At 34.8% G+C, this 21,249-nt stretch overlaps 1 protein-coding gene, 1 long non-coding RNA gene and 1 pseudogene across 2 annotated transcripts; all 3 read left to right on the top strand.

The window, feature by feature from the left end:
- The first annotated feature begins 7,408 nt into the window (after nt 1–7,408).
- LOC145101163 (uncharacterized) lies at nt 7,409–9,361 on the top strand. Its single transcript, XR_013705501.1, has 3 exons — nt 7,409–7,578; nt 8,238–8,345; nt 9,300–9,361. It is a non-coding gene; the product is annotated as an uncharacterized LOC145101163 (long non-coding RNA).
- LOC145098107 (kirola pseudogene) lies at nt 9,361–9,973 on the top strand (annotated as a pseudogene).
- LOC145101162 (uncharacterized) lies at nt 9,969–13,675 on the top strand. Its single transcript, XM_079038333.1, has 8 exons — nt 9,969–11,835; nt 11,922–12,600; nt 12,680–12,715; nt 12,821–12,864; nt 12,963–13,013; nt 13,121–13,212; nt 13,285–13,368; nt 13,430–13,675. The coding sequence occupies exons 2-8, from the start codon at nt 12,491–12,493 to the stop codon at nt 13,463–13,465; spliced, it is 453 nt and encodes a 150-aa protein (XP_078894459.1). The 5' UTR covers nt 9,969–11,835; nt 11,922–12,490; the 3' UTR covers nt 13,466–13,675.
- Nucleotides 13,676–21,249: the final 7,574 nt, after the last annotated feature.

Below are 21,249 nucleotides of genomic sequence, written 5' to 3'. Positions count from 1 at the left end.
AAAATGACATGAGAAACATGGTTAACTCTCAAAAGAAAAATCATCTTGAGACCAACATCCATAAACTCATGATGGTTAGTTGATATCAGGGAAATCCAGGTAAAGCTCATTGGATAGCAGTTAAGAATATTCTTAAGTATCTGCGAAGAACTAAGGACTGGGTCCTTGTGCTTGGTGTTAGTTATGACTTGAGAGTAAATGGATATAGTGACACCAATTTTCAGTCAGATAGAGACAAATTTCGTTCTTAGTCTGGCTGGGTGTTTACCCTTAATAGAGGAGCAGTAACTTGGAAAAGTTCCAAATAGGAATCTGTGGATGATTCTACTTGTGAATCAGAGTATATAACTGCAAGCGAAGCATCAAAGGAGGCTATAAGGTTGAAGAACTTCATCAGAGATCTTGGAGTTATGCCAGACATAAATTAAACAATGGAGATTTTTTTATGATAATGAAGGAGTGGTTGCCTTAACCAAGGAACCAAGAGATCATGGCAGATCAAGACATATCGATAGGAAATACCACTTTATCAGACATCGAGTAGAAGAATGACACCTCGTCATGAAGAGGGTATCATCAGAAGAGAATCCTGCAGATCCCCTCACAAAGGGTCTGAGTAGGGTTAAATACGTTCAACATGCAAGGAGCATTGCTTTTAATAGTTAGATAGATATATAGAAACTTGTAACAAATACATGTAATTGACATTTGATGAATAAATAATGGAGATTTAGTTATGAGTATTGTTTACTATCTTTTGTCAATTGTTTATTATTATGTTTCATTTTGCATGTTCTACTTCCCGAATGATTAGATTATTTAAATATCCACAGTCATTCATATTTTTAGAAGTAACTAGTGAATCAGACTGTAAATTGTCTAAGGGTTTAGACATTGCAAAGGTTTGCTACATTATTCATGAGTACTTTTGAAATGGAGAATTCAAGTTTTGGATTAACCCACGCTTAGAGAATTACTTCATGGAATTTATCACAAGTAATTCTGAGATGATAATATCTTATAATCTTGAAACCGAGATATATGAATTGTTGTTCACGAGTTGGATGTGCATTGATGATACGTAAACGCATCAGTAACGTGATGTTATAAAACGTATTGTTGTGCGTGGTTGATGAGGAAATAGTGAAAACACATAATTCAAGGTTTATCTGTTCCTTTTTCCCAAATGGGAAAAAGAGATATCTTGGGCCCCTCGATGATTTGATGTTGACTTATAGTGTCGGGCCCGGTCAGGACTGAATTGATGTGTTCAATTGTAGTTCTTTGTCATTACAAATCAAGAATCGAGAAACAAAGTATTCGACAATGAGATTGACTCAGTTCCATCTCGTTTGTTCACATTGTATCTTGTAGAACGGAAGATTATATGATCACTTATCTTAGGACACATTACTGACTAGGTCAGAGTTCGACAATAGGTTTGAGAGCTACAATTTGCTAATCAGTTTTTGAAGTTATACTGGCAACTATAGTTATTAGACTTATCTAAGTGTGAGACTGTTGAATTAGGTGTGTAAACCTATAACTATAATTGGTATATACTTGAATTGATAGTAGCATAGTCCTTTTGGCTAGCCTTCATACTAGCCACTAGACAAGATGATTAATTGAGAATGAGGAAGAATTTATTAATTTGTTTAATAAATTGAAATGAATGATTTATTAATGTATTAAGTAGAAAATATATTAATTAGAAATCATATTATTTAATTAATAGTTAATCAGAAATTAATTAGAATTAATTTTGGGATTAATTGAATTAATAAAAATTGTAGGGGTTGTTTGGTAATTTATTGATAGTTGAGGAAAGATGCTCTAAACCCTCCTAAAGAGGTTTGGATAAAAATCTTCTAGAAATTCTCTAGAATTTTCGTCCAAGGGCTTAAGATGGAAGGTTTGAGGCTTGCTTGGTCCTTAAGCAAAGCAATTAGGGTTTCTTATTCTTAACCCTAGCTTTGGCCCTAAGTCACCTCACTATATAAAGACCCATACCCTTATAAATTCCAGCCACTAGAAACCCTAGAGAGTTGTAGCTGGAATTTGAAGCATCTTCCTCCCTCTCACATCTCATCCTCTTGCTTAGTGTGTTTGTGATTTATTAGAGGTATTACACTTGTGATACTTGCTCTCAAGCTTCAAGATCTACAAGGTTTTGGATTGTTATTACTACATAACAATCAAATGTATGTATTTTAATCCTTATTATGTGATTTTCTATTATTATCTATTGATCTAGGATTTGCATGTTATTGTTCATATGGTATGTTCAATTAGAGAAGACATAGATCTTATTAGGGTTGCATGCACACATAGGATTATATGTTTATGCTAAAAGGCATCACAATGTATGTTATTGATCTGGAGTCGAACACCCTTTTGATCAGTTTAGAATGTTTTCTTGCACCTCTTGGATTAGGAAAGTTTTGATTTTTTGCCTACCTTTTCAGCCATGCAAATTATCTTGGTCATTTAGGTTATTTTCGGGTAATAACGTTGAGATATTGAAAGCTTGAGACATTATGATGGATAAAGTTGGAAACTTTATCCATCTATACATCATGTTGATTCAAATTTGAAGGTTGGAGACTTGGACTTAATGGATTAAGTTCAGAAAGATGCATTTTTGGGTCCCTTCGAGACTTAAAAACTAGATCTTTGTTATTAGACTATTCTAATGGATAAATTGGAAACTTTATCCATTATGGAGCTTTTAGGAACCTTAAAAATGTGATATTGGTCCTTTTATCCCTTCCATACAAGAGTTAAGATGTCTTAATGGATAAATAATTTAGGGTTTAGCTTTTCGACCTTTTCTAACCGTGGAAAATCATAATGATGGAAACTTTCTAACCTAAGTCAGTGTTTTGAGTCTAGATATGAGCTCTGGACGAAAGGTATTAAGGGATTAAGCACTAAAGGAAGGAATTGTCTTGGACGTATGTATGATAAACATTCCTGAGAGTATGTTGCGCATACTGGCCTTAAATAACGTACGTTAGGCGTACGTGGAGTAGGTTGGGCGTACTTAGCTACCTTGGAGTTTGACTTTTATTTTCTTCAGTTGACCGTTAAATTTTTGACTAAGTTTGGCTTGTGGCCAAACTTGAGGATTTTGGACTATTGGTTAAGATTTTATCTGGTTCTGGTGTTAGTGGATTCGTGGGTGCATCAATGTCGTCCCACTAGTTTTGGTTAATGTAGTAGAGGGATGCAGTAGGGACTGTATGCAGTGATGCATGATAGACTGAGGACTCCTGGTCTAGACTCTCCTGCCTATTCCTTGTTTGGTTGTGGCTCTAGAGTAGGGTCATCTGTCTGGGTGTCTATCGCACTTCTAAGTACATATGGTTATGCATTCCTTGGATTTTTGATTATGTATCCTGGTATATAGGGTTTAGCTATGATGTATTGATCTATTAGATCAATATCCTGGTATACAGGATGTTACTATGATGTAGTGATCTATTAGATCAATATCCTGGTATACAGGATGTTACAATGATGTAGTGATTTGTTAGATCTATATCGTGATATATAGGATGTTACTATACTGTAGTGATCATTCAGATCTATATCCTGGTATATAGGATGTTGTTGTGCGGTAGCGATCTGTTGATATGTATGACTACCTCTACTTTCTGGTTATCTTTTAGTGGAGTGCCCTAGGGGTTGTATGTAGTCATGTAGGATAGCTTGAGAACTCTTGATCTAGGCCTTCTTGCATGTTACTTGTTTGGTTTTGGCTCTAGAGTAAGATCATTTATTCGAGTGGCTATCTCACATCTGGTTAGTTATGGTTACACACTACATGGAGCTTAGCTGGTAGCAGGACAGTGTGTCGTGGGAGGACTACTAGGCAGTAGTGAGTTGTATGATTGTTGTTTGCACGTATTATGTGCCTACTTCATCCTTTCTTGTTTAAATGTCGACATATGATAGTAGCGGATTGCGGCTGTCCTGCTGTGTGTTGTATGCCAAGATACTCGGTGCGAGCCAGCTGTAAGTAGTAGGCATGAAGGCTCAGGACAAGCAGTTTGGTGAGGCGGTAGGATAACACAGCCTGGGTATTCCAATCAGATGATTATGAATCATTATGCATGCTTGTATGTTTATTGTATGAGGTATTTTGTAGACCTGGTAAACTTGTCGTGTCGTGTCAAGACATTAAACGGATTGAAAGGCCTTAACCCTAACCCAACCCGTTTAATTATCATGTAGTGTTGTGTCAACCCGTTTATTTTTGTCTCGGTTTCGTGTCGGGTTTCGAGTTAAGGTTTAGACTTTGTAAATATATTGTGTCATGTCGAGTTGAAATATTTTAAAGGTTGGAAAGTAGGAGTTTGGGAGGCAAAAAGGAAAACGTGAAACAATGGAGTTATGAGATGGAATGACAAAATCTATAGTAAGTTTAGAAGAAAAATGAAAAAAGTTAAAGTTGGGGAGCAAAATGGATAGGCGGTGAGGATGACTAAAAATTAAGTAACTTTGAAATTTTGAATATTACTTCTAATTAATGAGTTTGGCTCACTACAAGCCTATAACATATAATATATTTATAAAAATATGAAATTTATATTAAATAATATATATTTAAACAGGTCATATTCGATTCATCTTCGAGTTGAAAGCCTTGACCCTAACCCTACCCGTTTAATTATCGTGTCGTGTCGTGTCAACCCATTTACATAAACGTGTCGAAATCTTTGACCCTAACCCGCTAATTTTGTGTAGGGTTCGTATCGGGTTTTCGTGTCATGTCATGTTTTGCCAAGTCTAGTATTTTGGCGGAAACACACTAACTTTATGCTTACTCAGTTACTATTATTTTAGCGTATCATTGGTGATCATGGGAAGGCGAATATGAGACTATACACACTCCGCAGCAACATTGAGGATTACGCGTTCATTATAATAATCTGATTTTCAATAATTGTATTTTAGAATAAATGGTTTTCTTAAAATGGTTTTATAATTGACAACTTTTAAGAGGTATAACCTTTGAAACATCATATACAACAACTTTATGCATTCCAGAAAAATATCATCCCGTCAACCATTAAAAAAGTCAACAAAAAAATCGGATGGTTTATTAGCTTATCTTCGAATTTCAACTAAGTCCCCTATATTTTCTCATAGTTATCTATTTCAACTCTTTGTCTTAGCTCCCTCTAAATCCCCATAATTTCCCCCATCTTCTTTATCAAGTTAACTATCGACACCTATATCGGCAATCTCACCACTTTCCTTTATATGTTGCATTTCACCACCATGGTTCAAATTGAGTGAATCATCCATTTTCTCAAGTTCACCAACACCACCCCTCCTCCTCAACGATCAGCGTAATGAGAAACCCTAACCTTCAACCACCATGAAAAGAATTTCCATCGACCACCATCACCAACTAACCACCATCTCAGAACCCCCACTATCTTCAACCACCATGAAAGAAAAACCCCACCACCATTGTTGCTGCGGAGTGTGAAAGAAAAACCATCACCAACTAACCACCATAACGTCACCACTAGCATAGAACGACACCACTGATAGAAAAACCCCACCACCATCATTTCTCTCTATAAAGGACAACTTGTCAATATTTTGTTACAAAAACATGAAAATGAAGATGCAAAGGATGTCATGAGGTTAATTGTTCCTTAGAAGCTTTGAATTGCTTCATATTTGGTATGTTTATGTTTTATGTAAAGATTTTTTTGGTGTTGTAATGATATTTTGTATTTGATTTATATTTCCTCTCACTATCGACCCTTATCAAATCTAGGCCCTTGAATGAAAATCTAAAAAATCTAAATGACATACCCTTTGATTTTCCCGTTTTATCCTCGCAATTTTGATAATATAGAATTATTGTATTGATAGGTCGCTCAAAGGAGTCAATGTGATTGAAAGATTGCCAAAGGCAGCTAGCCGACATGGAAAAAAAGAAGTATTGTCTGCACTGGATTGTCAAGACAACCAGACTACAAATTACTTTGATTCTTTGATTTTGATTCAGACAAGCATTCTGCTTTTACGATTTGAATTTAAGGTAGGTTGCGTTTACTACTTTCCTTCCTTTATTTGGGAGTATGAATCATTTTGTTGTTTTCATGCATTAGATTATAATATGGAACCCATGAACTTTGACTGATTGTGATTGTAGGGCATAATGTCTAGGCTAATTGATGAGGAGCTCGAAATAATAGTAATAGTAGTGTCAGGAAACAAAACATTGGAGTGACAAAAGCTCAAAAACTAAATAGATTTTAGGGCCTTGAGCATATCAAGTTATTAACCGTCTTTTTATTTCGTTGATTATAGGATCTAGTGTGTACATCTTGACTTCTAAAGAAAATAACATCCTTGACACCTATTCTTTTCTACTCTTAAGGTTCAATTTTCCTATTTCGTAATTGTTTCAGATTTGAGTTTTAACAAGTTTCTATTCATAATATGTGTTTTAAAGTTCTCATAAGTTCAGAGTTCTAATTGGTTCATTTCTTACTGATTTTTGTTTCTTTTTTGATGCTTTAATTTTTTATCATATGATTGTTGATATCGATCGTAGCACACCTACAAATCTAAAACCTTGCACTGCATCATCCACCTGAAGGTTATTCAATGGCTCAATCAAAATATGGAGTTTAGGGATTTTCATTTTTATTTTCTTTTGTAGCAGTCTTAAAGGAAAGTAATATTCTACAATTTCATATTACACATACCACCCATGGAATTGGTGAAAAGTGAAGAAAATTATTTGGAGTTAAAATGATTTGAAGACCAAGAGTTAACATATAGGTCTCTTCCCTTGGATTTTTGTTCTCTTTTATTTATAAATTTTGTGTTTCCAATTTATAAGATACATTATACATGTTTGTATGTGCCTATGATGTGCATATGCGTGTTATGTTTGATGTGTGTGCTCTGTTTTGGTATGGAACAAGTTCTAGATCCTATATACTAAAGCACATCTGGGTGTAACCAAGATGTTTGTTGCACACTTTTTACTTTACACACTTGTACAATTTTTTTTTTCAATAATACCTAAAATACCCTTAATGATAATATTTTCAGTTTTTTAGAGGCATATAATGCGGTTGCAATACTTGATGCGTGAGGGTGATCAAGAGAACGGAAAAAGTAATGTGGATGATGGGAAACTGGTGGAAAATACAACAAAACGAAAAGATCAATCCTTACCTTGAAGAACTCAAAAACCCATGGTTCGTCAACCCTAACCCGATTCCTCATCTTGTCGTTTTATTTCTTTTATTTTTTTGACTTTGACTCCAATGCAGGGGTTAAGAACTCAAAAACCCACTCTTACATATTATAAGTGCCAACTCATTCATCTCTCTCTTTCTCTCTCTCTCTCTCTCTCTCTCTCTCTCTCTCTCTCTCTCTCTCTCTCTCTCTTGACAATCTTTAAAACCGCAAGTCACTTATTTTCATTGAACACATTTATTCATGTTAGGTAATTACCATATGGTTTCTACATGGTTACAGAGTATGAAAAAAAATGCATAAAACGGTATTGTGCTCATTTTCCTTGCGTCTCAGGTAATATCTATAAGTTCGCTTTAAGGAACCTTGTTTACAAACTTGCATCTCTTAACCATATATGCTTTTGTTTTTTTTTTTCTTATATGTATAATACTTCTATTTTATCATATTTTGACTGGACGAACTAAGTTTACAACTTTGTAGCATAGAATATGAAAAAAAGGTGAAAGCTTGTCGCAAAAATTCACATTTAACCGTTAATCCATGATGTTATTATTTTTAGGTTTTTGGAACATTATTTATGACGAGCGTCGTTTTCATCTATATTGGGTTAAAATTAGGTATATTTGTTTCACATCTCAAATTGATTAGCTTTTTGATATTTAAATCCCACTAGGATTTTGGTTAATTTTATTGAATGAGAACTGGTTGAAGATTAATTAGGGCTCCATTAGATTGAACTGTTTATGGTGTTGTCAATTGCCAATTACTTTAGTTTGTTCTTTTTTTGAAAAAAAAAAACAACAATAAACTTGTATGAATTAACAACTCATTATTTTGGGGATTTTGAACATAAACATATGTAACATCCTTGATTGATATCACTATTCTACTCGGAAAAACCTTGTAACATGTTGACTCTTTTAGCCAAATAGCAATTTTCTAGGTTACAACCGCCAACACTAATGTTGATTTGACATTTTATACTGATGTAGCTTACATTCGGAGGAGGTTGCTTCGTGATAGAGGTCAAAAATGTATCTGAGGATGATCAAGTGATGAAAACTGAGATTTGAAACCAGATCTGGGAACATCTACTAGAGGTAGCAAATTCATGTTCTATCATTCTAATTTTATAAGTTTCGGTTATCATAAATTTATTTAAAATTTTTACATAGTCATATATCCAATTGAATGTTGTTTGAAGATGGTTATTTGGTACTTAATCTTTAGGTTCTATTTGTTGATCGTCCAAATTTTGTTATTATTTTTGTTATTTCTAACAATTGTTTAACAGAATAAACCGATAAAGAATATGCCATTTTTTAGTTTTAGTATTCAACCAAATGGTCGGATCAAATTTGCATCCGGTAATTTGTTTGATAAAATCAATTATTCTGGTTAAATTTGCATATTCTATAATGGCCAAATATTGTTTTGGGCACAATTGATCGAAAACTTTTCCCCTTGCTCCTACAATTGACCATTTTGTCTCCGTAGTCAAGAGGTTCTTCGCATGATTACTAAAGTTTGATGATTATATTACAAGACATTGAGAGCGAAAGAAAGAAAAACGAGAAAAATCTATTATGAAAAACCTATCAAATTCATAGGAAAAGATATTTCAATATAATGTGTGAAAAAAAAAAAAAAATTCGCACTCATCGTTTGGTACGGGTAAACAGCTAGTATATATATATATATATATATATATATATATATATATATATATATATATATATATATATATATATATATATATATATATATAACTGAAACAAATAAATCAAAATTCTGTAATTTACTAGTTACATCATAAATTCCATAACCTACCTTACATATCGTATGTAATTGTTTCAAAATTACTCTCGGTCCTATCGTGTTGCACATGTTACATAGTGTTGTATCTTAAATTCCATAAATTACTGTCAGCCCTATCATGTTACATTGTCTATATAGAATGACATCTTGAAAATAGTAAGTGTATTAATTAAATTAAAAATGTTGGAGTTTGGGGGCCAAAATTTTCTATATAAGGTCGCCCATGTATTTTCCAGGAACTCATCAACAATCTTGTAAAGAAGTGGGTTTAATTAGGGTCGCGGCATTAATAGAAAGATGGCTCTATCCGGAAAATTAATTGGTCATGTAGAGATTAGTAAAAAGGGAGATGTCTTCCATGATCTCTTTAGGCACAACCCACATCAGATTGTTGCGATATCCCCTGATAAGGTCCATGACTGTGAACTGCATGCTGGTGAGAGGGGGGTCGTTGGATCGACAATCTGTTGGCACTACACTCATGGTACGTAATATGACAAACACTATTTCTTTTTATTTATTCATACATACTTGTTTCCTGAAGAATCTAGGGTCTTTGATAGATTTGGATTTGTATAGTAAATCATCATCAGTTCAATACTGTGATTCACTTCTTTATATTTCTGCATGAACAACAGAGGGAAAGAAGAAAACTTCTAAGCAGATAATTGAAGCAGTCAATGAGGAAAACCACATGATTGTGTTTAAGATTATTGGAGGAGATCTGGTGGAGGAGATATACAAGACCTTTACAATCATCTTGCATGTTGAACAGAAGGGTGATGGACAGGTCGCGACTTGGACCTTTGAGTTTGAGAAGCCAGATATAAGTACCCCCTATCCAACTTCTTTGATGGACTACCTTTGCAATCTCGTGAAGGACTTGGATGCCCATAGCAGCACTAAGTAGTTCTGCAATATTTCTAATTTATCAAAGAAGGTAATGAATGGAAGTTCTAGATGTGTGTTTATCCATTCAAAGAATAAATTAAGATGGTGAATAAAGATGCAGACATGCTCGTGTAGTTAGTATTTATGAACCTTTGCGATTTGGTGTGATATTATGATATATTCATGTATGATTACTCTCCTTTCTCAGTGATTTTTGTTGTTAGAATGTTTTTCGATCACCAAAACAAATCGTGAGATATAACGATCGATCTCTGAACCTACACATGTCATGACCTTTCTATGAACCGGAAAAAAGCATCTTTAATCCAATTATACGCTATATCTTAGAAGAATCTGAGCTATGAAATATAGCATCTTTTGAAAAATATACGAAGTGGGTAGCCTTTGACTTTTCAGGGGTACGTCTATTTAAATATTTAATCATAACAACGACTCAAATATTAGAATTTTTTTATATCAAGTCTCTAGTTATTTTTTACGTATGTCAATCTTGTTATTTCCATATATTCATGTTTTTCTAATTTATTTTCTCGATCTATGCAATTAATAATCTTCTTTGATTTATCCACTGAAATATTTATGTAATGAGAATTATGCCCTTTATTTAAATTTATAGTCATTGCAGCAGAAAAATCAGGGATTGTTTCCATTTTTCAAAACTGCATCGGCATGCGAGAAAAATAATAGTACAGGAAAACTACTATATGGTCTTGGACGTGTTAAAAACTTGTTTGAATCTTTAACTTTGTCTCTGAATTTGTCCCGTAAAGTGTGAGAATTTGCATTTGGGTCTTGGCCTCTTAATGTGTTATCTAAATTCTGGTCAACTCTTGTGTCTTTGATCCTTGCTGATACGACATGGCTTTTGGGTAATTGGAAGTCTCCTCTCTTTTATGTTATTGTATTTCTCTTTTGAAAAGGTGTAACACCAAAGTAAAAGTATACACGAATACTATATATGGCCTTGTGGAGTCATCTTCTACGAAAACCTTTTTGGGGATGAAAAAGTTGTGGCGATACTGGAAGATTACTAAGGAGATTTTAGGTTTCCGACGCATGCCGGCTCATCATGAAATTGCACGATCTGAATTCGGATTGTTGCTGCACAATCTTCAAAATCATGGATTCACCATGGTTCAAAAAGGCAACTCCGAAAACCCCCGAATCCCTCTTCGAAAAATTCATATGGATATATAAAGTGATTAAGGATTTGACTATACATGGAGAGCTTGTATGTAAGGTATTTAAGTTAGCACTACAAGAATAAACACCTATAGGGACGAGATCTATAGGGACGACATCTGTCGTCACTATATGCTACCTATAGGGACGACATGTCGTCGCCATATAGTATTCGTGTATACTTTTACTTTGCTACCTATAGGGACAGCAACCACTTGTCGTCTCAACATGTTAAGCGGGAAATGAAGTGGAGTTGGTGCGTTCTTTAAACACCTATGGCGACGACTTATCAGCCTAACAAATAACAAAAATAAAAAATAACATATTTATTTAATAATTTCAGGGAAATAAGACTGGGATATCATTTTGGGGATAACTATAGCGACGACTTGTCGTCCCCATAGCTTTCTATGCCTGAAATTATGAGAGCAGGCCCATTCGTTTAATTCACGCATGCTCAATCAACAGTCTCACTCTCGATCGATCGATCGACAATTCTCCTGTGGCGACTTCCTCACCTCCCACTCCCGGCAAATCTTCTTCCACTCTCTCGATCCTCATGCTTGTTGCCAAAGACCATCGGCGATTAGCTTAAACTCCGTCGATTCTAACTATCGACTTCATTTTCACCTCTGGTTACGAATTCTAACGAATACAAACCCCACTCCGGCGACCTAGGTTAGTAATTCTCTGTTTGAAACTGGAATTGAGGTTTATGTTAGCAATTACGTGTTTGAAACTAGAATTGTGATTTTCTTTCACAGCTTCTCGTTTTGAAGATGCAATACTGATAAACTGTAACCACATCAACGATTTTTCTATTGATTTTCCTTCTAGTTATTGGTTATTCAAGCATGGAGTATTGATTTCTCTGTGGATTTTTCTTTTGCAATTAGAAGGTATTTTTTTCACTGAGACATGTTTTCAACACTGATCACTGTCATGACAACCTATAATTGGAATTAGGAACTTTGAACATACAACGTTTAAGGCATCGACGACTCAGGTAAGTTACAATTTCTTTGTCATTGTTTGAATTCGATGTCTTTGTTGATTCTTTTTGAATTTGATTTTATAGTTATCTAAATCTGTTATTTGCTGATTTCATAGACAGGCTATGTCTTTGTTGATTTCATACACAACCACGTGTAATTAATCTGATTTGATCAACATGAAATCTGCTTTTATCATACGGATGTAAGTTGTTGATATTTGTTTTAGCTGTTGATTGCGTTCTGCTCTACGGGTTTGCTCATCAGCTCTAGTAAGCATTATGCAACTTTACTTTCAGTAAAAACAAGTTTTCTTGTTTGTACAACTTTTTAACAATTTTATGCATCACATCACAGCTCAAGGTGAAGTAGGAAAAAAAGTTCTGGCAGATATTAGCAATTCTCAAGGTAATCTTCAAAAGAATGAAGCTTTTAATGGCTCCAAATCTGGGTGAGTGACATTGGTCTCAAGATCTTTAGTTTTCCTTGCTTTTAACTTTAACAAATAAACTTGGTCTAAAACATTGCAGAAAAGTTAAAATGGAAAAAGTAGCATATTCTCAACGGTATGCACACCAACATTGCTAGTATTATTTTTACTTTTTTTTGTTAGTCTAGTTTTCTATAATACACTATTTAATCTGGTCATAAGCTATGATGTGAATTTGTAGGGCTTCAATTGCTACAAAATCAAGGGATGCGAGTTCTTTATCAAGTAAACTTTCAATGATATTCATTTAGTGATTATGTTTAGATGTTTATCTTTGTTTGCTTTTCTTTTTTATATCAAGTATCAAATCTGATTTCTTATAGGGAGCAGTGTTGGAAGCCAGAGTGAAGCTATTGAAAGTCGTGTTACACAGGGTAACATTTAGTATATAAAAGTTCATATTTTATCTTATTGATTAGCATCGTATGTTTTTATTTTGTACCTCCAACAAAGGGTAAAGTTTTTTTTTTGTGTTTTTGAGGAGTTTGGTTGAATAAGAAGCTTTACATGATTCTAACTGAAAAACAATATGTTTGTGAGCGCAAGGCTGCTGCTGGTCACTTTATTTGGGAGGTAATTTTCTTTTCCCTAGTAAAATGACTATTTTGCCCTCCTTGGAGTTCATCCCATTATTTGCTGATACAGGAAGATATATATGTGCCAAGAGCACCTGGAACATTATATGTTATTGGAGGAATTGTTGACTACACTAGAAGTTTTGTTTTGGAGGTGAACATTTGTTTTCTTATTTTTTTATTTGCAGTGTCTTATTTAATTTGTTTTTTGATAGAAAATGGAAATAAATTACATGAAAGACGCCTATTAGAGAAGCTTGTCATATTGTTGTTCAAAAAATCCAGCCAAGTAAACAGAGGTTATGGAAGCAAATGTGCTCCAGATTGTAAGTTCAACATAATCTTTATAAATAATGTATTTTCCTTTTCATAGTTTCCACTTATAAAGTAATGAAAAATAGGGTAAGTTATATTTTTCATCCCTGTGGTTTGGATTTGGTCCAATATAAATGGCCATATATATATATATATATATATATATATATATATATATATATATATATATATATAGGGTTAGGTTATTTTGTTTTCACTATCTATTGTGTGCATGTATGACTGATTATAGACCAATCATTTTAGTTATTTTAAGAAAGTAATTAATGTATATTACATGTTGAAGATATAATAGGTATTAATTACATCTTCAGCATTTAATAAACATTAATTACTTTCTTGAAATAACTAAAATGATTGGTCCAGAATTAGTCATACAGGCACACAATAGATAGTAAAAGCATTTGAACCTAACTCTCTCTCTCTCTCTCTCTCTATATATATATATATATATATATATATATATATATATATATATATATATATATATATAGAGAGAGAGAGAGAGAGAGAGCTTATTGACACCAATGATTCAAATGTGCTTTTTTGTTTTGATTCATTTCTTTGCATTCCAAGTCAATACCGAATTGATTCACAGAGAGATGTACAAACTATCATATTTGCAATGCAAGTAGGATGCTAAACCCCCAGCTAAACACCCAGAAAGCAAAGTATTATACCATTTGGAAGAAGATCTTTAGGGAGCAAAGAAGGGCACGCAATGATGAGAAGCAATCCATTGTTGATGCTGTTTTTTTATAAATCATGTAAAATGTAGTGTTATGTACACAAATGATAAGGCATGTGAAGATTATTCAAATTTCCTCAAGTTAATAATTTTGTTCTTCATATGAATTATATTTGCAATAATGTAGTGTTTTGAGATTGTATCATATTTCAATGCTTTGCAATTAAATTTACCATTTTAGTTGCTTTAGCAATTTTGTGATGTGAAAACTGGGAAATTATAGAGAAAAAAATAAGATGTATGGACATACCTATAGAGACGACATATCGTTTCTATAGGTGCATCTATAGAGACGACATGTAATCTCCACTGGTGCATCTACCACTACGTCATGTTATCACTAAAGGGCTATCTATGGGGACGACATGTTGTTTCTAAAGATACACCTATAGAGACGACATGTCGCCTTTATAGCTTCGTCTATGGAGACTAAAAGCGTATAGTGACGAACCAGAAAAAGACGACATGTCATCTCTAAAGGATACCTATTGCGACGAAATTTGGTAGCAACGACCAAAAAGATCTATTGCGACGTGGCTATGGTGACGAAAGCTATAGGGACGACATGTCGTGCTAGATATCTATAGGGACGACATTTTAACCTATAGAGCCGACATTTGTCGTCCCTATAGGTCCCGTTTCTTGTAGTATAGATTAAGAGCTTGTATGTAAAGGGGCTGTGGAGGCCATTTATGATGATCTACTTAACCTAGATGAGATGTGGAAGCTTTGAAAAGCGCTTGTATGTAAGGCATTTTAGTTATATTAAGCACATACATTATGTGACTGATAGACACCATTTAGAGATGACTCTTCTCTATGGAAATTATATATATATATATATATATATATATATATATATATATATATATATATATATATATATGATTGATAGACACCATTTAGAGATGACTCTTCTCCATGGAAACTATATATATATATATATATATATATATATATATATATAGAGAGAGAGAGAGAGAGAGAGAGAAAGAGAGAGAGAGAGAGAGAGAGAGAGAGGAAGAGAGTTAGTTCAAATGTTTCTACTATGTATTGTGTGCATGTAAGATTAATTCTGTACCAATCATTTTAGTTATTTTAAGAAAGTAATTAATGCATATTAAATGTTGAAGATTTAATTAATTATATTTTCAACATGTAATAACCATTAATTACTTTCATAAAATAAATGAAATGATTGGTTCAGAATCAATCGTATATAGACACAATAAATAGTTAGAACATAATAACCTAACCCTATATATATATATATATATATATATATATATATATATATATATATATATATATAGAGAGAGAGAGAGAGAGAGAGAGAGAGAATTTATTTCCATCAAGAACTTACAATATAAAGACTCAAAGTTACTAACTACATGCTAAAACCTAGGCTCATGCAATGCAGTAAAAGAAACATGGAGAAGCACTAGCTTCTCTTATTGACTCTTGACTCACGAGGTGAGAAACATGCTTGAATTCAATCTAGGTAACAACGAAATTCAATTATTTTATGAGACTTTGACTAAATAAAAGAAACGTGGCATACTTACTCAATTATATATTTTTTGCTAGAAATAAAGTGATAAAGGATTTCACTATACATGGAGCAATAGTTCGATCATATACCAACTTATTTGTATTCTTGATTATACGATAATCATAATAATGGTGTGCGTTTCCTCTTTTTCGCATTTGTATAATTGCCAATACTATGTTTCTGGCGTCCCTGGTGTCCCTGATTGGAGTAGCGGTCTCATATATGGCCACAACTTCTGATTATGATATTTATGCATGTCCAGATTACCTTTTTTTTGTGCAGGTGTAGTCTGTGATTACGATTGAATGTTTTTTTTTCCATTAATGTATACTTTTTCTCACATTTCATAAATCAACAAAAAGAAACAAATATATTTGGATTTTCTTTGTGCTATAAGAGTACTGATGTGCTAATCTAATTAAATATTTAATACCAGCAAACAAAATGGTAATTATTGTATTGATAAACCCGAATGAGAGTTTTTCCCGTCGATTAAAAGAGAGGCATCGATGTATGTTCATTAACAATTTGGTATTTCATTTTGTTAAAAATCAATTTATGGACTACTTAGACGCTGATTTTGATTGTGTTTGTAACATGAAACTTGTATAATGATTACAAGTAGGATTTTACCTATTACTCTTTTCTGTTAAGAAATGCAGGTATATCGTATATAGTTACTCTGAGTAATATATTGTAAACTAGTTTATAACCCGTAGGAACCACGATTACAAACTTAATTAAACTTTAATATTAAAAACTCAAAATTATTAATCACTTATTTTAAATAAATTATTCATTAAGAGATTTTTTAGTTATATAAAATTATAATCATTGCTTTAAATAAATATGTATAATTATATCACTTTATAATTTGTGTTAATTTTATTTAATTTCCATTCTAATGTTACTAATTTAATGTAATTAGAGTGGAAAATTTAAAATTTAAAATTTGAAATGGAGATTCAATAGGTTAGCAAGTTGCATGCATTAATTAGAAGACATAATAGAGTGATACATGACAAAAGAAAAATAAAATATGCATTAATTATGAGACCTAATATGGTGACACATGTCAAAAGGAGAATAAAACTATTCTTTTATTAGAATAGGGATGTGTTGCTATTTTTGCATAAATAATTATAGTACATTTATATCATTTGTCAAAAAAAATGTAAGCGAAACTTTCTCTTTGAGTTTTTTTTTTTCTTTTTTTTTTTCAAAAACCTAATGGGTTATTCCATTGACTTTTTCTTTAGATGAACAAAGTCTTGCTTCTCATTGATGATATTTTGCACCATAATGACTAATTATTAACGATTATAGTGAGTAGAAAAACCTACCTACATTTCTTTATATTTGAGTATTGTACTTTCATTTCTTTGTATTTGAACATTGTACTTTCATATCAATGTTGTAACATCATGTTTTGGCACATTTCTTAATTCAGGGTTTGTACATCGTAATTCGATCAAGTAAAGGCTTTGGGACTTGAAGAAGTAAAGTTTAGACCTTATTGAAGGTTGATAATATTGGTTATGAGATCTAAGCCCTTGATTCGTGTGCTAGAACCAAGGGTAAAATGGGAAAAGTTATATGTCGGGCTTCTTGCATGGATTATGGTTTTAGTTCAACATGTTTTAAGCCAATAGTAACTAGATAGGATTGTTGTAACATCCTGATGTTCAAATATTTCTAAATTTATCCCTTTAAGTTTATTATATGACATTTTGGTCCCTAAGTCCAAGCGAATGTGCATTGAAGCCCTAGTGTCATTCTTGTAATTGGCCAGGAGAAGTACGTTAAGCGTATATGTGTGTACGCTGAGCATACTAAGGATCACCCTAGCACGCTGGGCGTACACTCATGTATGTGGGGCGTACTAAAGAAAGATGGAAACCCTAATTTCTAGGGTTTAGGAGGTATTTAAGCATCTTATTGACATCTTTTCTCTTCATCTAACCAACCTCTACCCTCTCTTCGTGATTTGAAACCCTAGAAGCACCTTGTTAGGACATTTTAAGCATTAAAGAGTGTATTTATATGATTTGAAGAGGAAGGAAGAAGATCAAGCTCAACTTGGAGAAAGAAGCATTTTAGATTTGGGATTTATCTTCCATTCGCAAGCCTTTCAAGGTATAAAGCTTGCACCTTTGTCTTATAATCTTGTAGATCTAGTTATGGGGGGTTTTATGTCATCTTTTTTGTCCCAAAAGTATCATCTTGAGCATGACATTTTCTGGATGTTTTAAGTTATCCTTTCAGACCCTAGGAAGGGTCCTTAGCCATAAAAATGAACTCCCTTTGGTTAGTTTTGCTCTATGCATCTTGTAGGAGGTCTTAATGGATGAATACGAAGAATTGGGGTTGCGAGGTTACGCCCCGCGTAAGAGGGAGTACGCCCTGCATACTCGGTCAATCACCCCGATGGTGGTCAATGCGAGGCTTCGCGTACGCTAAGCATACCTTCGGGGTACGCCTCGCGTACTTGCATGGGTCAGCTTTCTGAGTGACTCGGTTAAGTTGACTCAGCTAGGTTGACTCACTTGGCTTAGTGGGTTTGACCAGTGGACTTTGACTTTGACTTTGACCAACTTTGACTAAGCTCGAGGGTATTTTGGGTATTTTGGAATTTTGATGGAATTGATCATTTGATGGAATTATGTATCGGTTAGAGAGTTGGGACTCGGAGTCGGACGTTATCAGTTCTGTTAAGCTTGCGAGGTAAGTTTTCCTCAGTGTACTTGCGGTTCGAAGGCACCAAGGTCGGCCCCTTTGGAATGTTATCTTGGTAGATCATATGATTGTGTATTGTAGCAGTCTGTTTGATCTGTACCCTGATAGATAGGGTGTTAGAATGCGACTGTGATTTGTGAAACTGCCTGTTTGTTTCATATCTGGTTAAATGTTTAATAGTTATGTGTATGTAAACATGTCATGATTGGTTGGGTTAAGGCGGTACTGCTTTGTGTTGAAGGCCAAGACACCCGGGGCGGACCGGATGGACTGTAGGCCCTATGAGAAGGTCTAGTCAAGCCGAAGGCCCGGAGAGCGGTCCAGATAGGCTGAAGGCCTGTGAGGCGGTCCGGTTATGCGTAAGGCTCCCTGTGCATGCTATTTGTTATTACTATATGTATTATGTGTTGGTACTTTGGGGAAAGCTCTCTAAGCATTGGCTTACCATTTTGGGTTATGTTTCAGGTACATCGAATGATCGTGTGAAGGCGAAGGTGTGATCATGCACCTCCTTGTGTTTTTAACTTATGATTTTGGGAAAACTCTAATATTAAACATATTTTGAAAACTAAGTTGTAAACAATGATGATTTGTGGGTTGGTTTTACAAGTTTAAATTTTCCATGAATTTTATCGTTGTTAGAAGTTGGTATCATAGCCTTGGTTTGAGGGAATTGGAGGAACACTCGTGTAAATTCAATCTCAGACTAAGGAAAAAGGATTTCAAAATAATTGAGGAGGATGCAAGGTGTACGATCAGCCAGAGCCAGTAAGTAGACCCCAAATTACTACACTGTTAATTGAGATTATGTTATGATATGTTAGAACAACATGCTAGTAATAGGATAGGGATCTTCAGGAACTGCAAGATAGAATTACCATATATATGATGGCTTATCTCTTGTAGAGTACTTGATTGATTGTTGTATGACTCTTTCATGTGTGAACTAGCAGATGAGTGAATATCCTAAGTCACATGCTACATGGTTAAAATGATCTTAGGATAAGGGATTTAGTCCTGCTGCGTAGCTCTTATGTGAGTCCAACCGTTTTAGGATTGAATCTTTTAGTCTAAGATTGTTTAAACTATGCGGCATGTGATTGTATTCATGCAATAGTTATCTAGCACCAATGGAGGGTCGTGTAGCAGTTAGTAGCAGGATGATTTAGGTGGGGTTCATCGGCCAGTCTCGAAATGTGTAGTCTTCCTCTAGGATGTGAGGATTTTTTATGTGCGTATGCGTTTATGTCTTGTTAGGGTTATTGTGATGATCCTTGAGACAAATATGGGTAGGTGTGGAAGGTAGTGTGGGCACGTACTACTGAAAGTACAGGACCCGTACACGTAACAAGGAAGTTACAACCCCTACGGCTTTGTTGGGAGTTGGTTCTCCTGTTGACATGTGTGTGTTATCTGATATCTCCATGGTATATTTTTTAATGTGGCGACTATGAAACGATTTGAGGTGGGATCCGGGTCTGGATCAGGAGCTGGCAGTCAGGGTGGGCCAGCTGTGTTAGAGGACAAGATTAGGGAGATTCTCCATGAGGAGGTTATGGCCATTGTCAGGGGGTAGATATTGGAGTTGTTTGGGTCTATCAAGACTATAATGATGGAGTTCTTTGATGATAGAGATGCTGCTTTGTCTGAGGTTGATTCTGCTGCAGCCACCGCAGCCGTCACGACTGCAGGGATTGATATTGGGCGGGTTTTATAGTATCACGACTTCGACAATACGAAGCACCTGATTTTTGATGGAGTTCATGACCCGATCATATCCATGAGGTGGCTATCTGATGTTGAGGGTTTCTTTTTGACCTGCTCTTGCCCAGCTGACTAGAAAGTCAGGTGCGCTTCTAAACCTTCTGAGGTCCGAAGCGAAGGATTGGTGGAGACTTTTTACATGATCGTATTCTCCTAAGGAGAGAGCTATTGTGCCTTGGGAGTAGTTCTTGGAGATGTTCCATGCTAGATATTTGTCGAGAGTGGAGCGCGAGAGATTAGCCTAGGAGTTTTTGGATCTGAGGCAGTGGACGGAGTTGTCCGTTACTTGATCCTGCTCATGACAGATATCAAGCAGTTTGTTTCCCCCAACGTTATGATACCTTGTTGGAGTTGCAGGACGTTACCAGGTAGCGTAAGATTGATATAGAGCTTCATTTAATGGAGGAGAGACTGGCCCCATTGCAATCGCAGCTAGCGCCGAAGCGGTTCAAGGCCGTTGATTCTAGATTAGGAGGCAAAGAGATCGCACATGTGGGAACTGCGACAAGGTTCTTGAGGGGCCTTGTTGCCCAGCCAGTAGATGCCACAAATGTGACAAGGAGGGGCACTATGCAAGGGAGTGCCACCAGCCAGTCCCAACTTCGAGTTCCAGGATTTGCTATCATTGTGATCAGGTTGGCCATATGAAGGTCAACTGTCCATTGCTCACTGCCAATCCAGCATAGGCCCCAATGCCAGCTACTTTGAGGATCACCGATAGGTACCAGGGGAGGGCGGAGCCCCTGACGGTCGAGGCCGCGCTTTTCAGCTCACTACCGAGGAGGCCAAAGCAGCTCTAGATGTTGTGACTAGTATGTATTTATTCATTATTTTTTAATATTGTTTTGTGTTATGCTTATATATGTGCCTCTGCTAGGTACATTCCTATTGAACTCTTTGCA

The sequence above is a fragment of the Lactuca serriola genome, chromosome 4 (genome assembly GCF_051521515.1).
Source record: "Lactuca serriola cultivar US96UC23 chromosome 4, Lser_US96UC23_V15, whole genome shotgun sequence".
In the NCBI taxonomy this organism is placed as follows: domain Eukaryota; kingdom Viridiplantae; phylum Streptophyta; class Magnoliopsida; order Asterales; family Asteraceae; genus Lactuca; species Lactuca serriola.
This window is presented reverse-complemented; position numbering and strand designations above follow the sequence as displayed.

Excerpts from the sequence above, each read along its gene's own strand:
- LOC145101162 (XM_079038333.1), top strand. The coding sequence starts at position 12,491 with ATGCATCACATCACAGCTCAAGGTGAAGTAGGAAAAAAAGTTCTGGCA. Across the intron at positions 12,716-12,820 it reads AAAGTAGCATATTCTCAACG|GGCTTCAATTGCTACAAAAT; the intron begins GTATGCACACCA and ends GTGAATTTGTAG. Across the intron at positions 13,014-13,120 it reads TGAAAGTCGTGTTACACAGG|GAGTTTGGTTGAATAAGAAG; the intron begins GTAACATTTAGT and ends TGTGTTTTTGAG.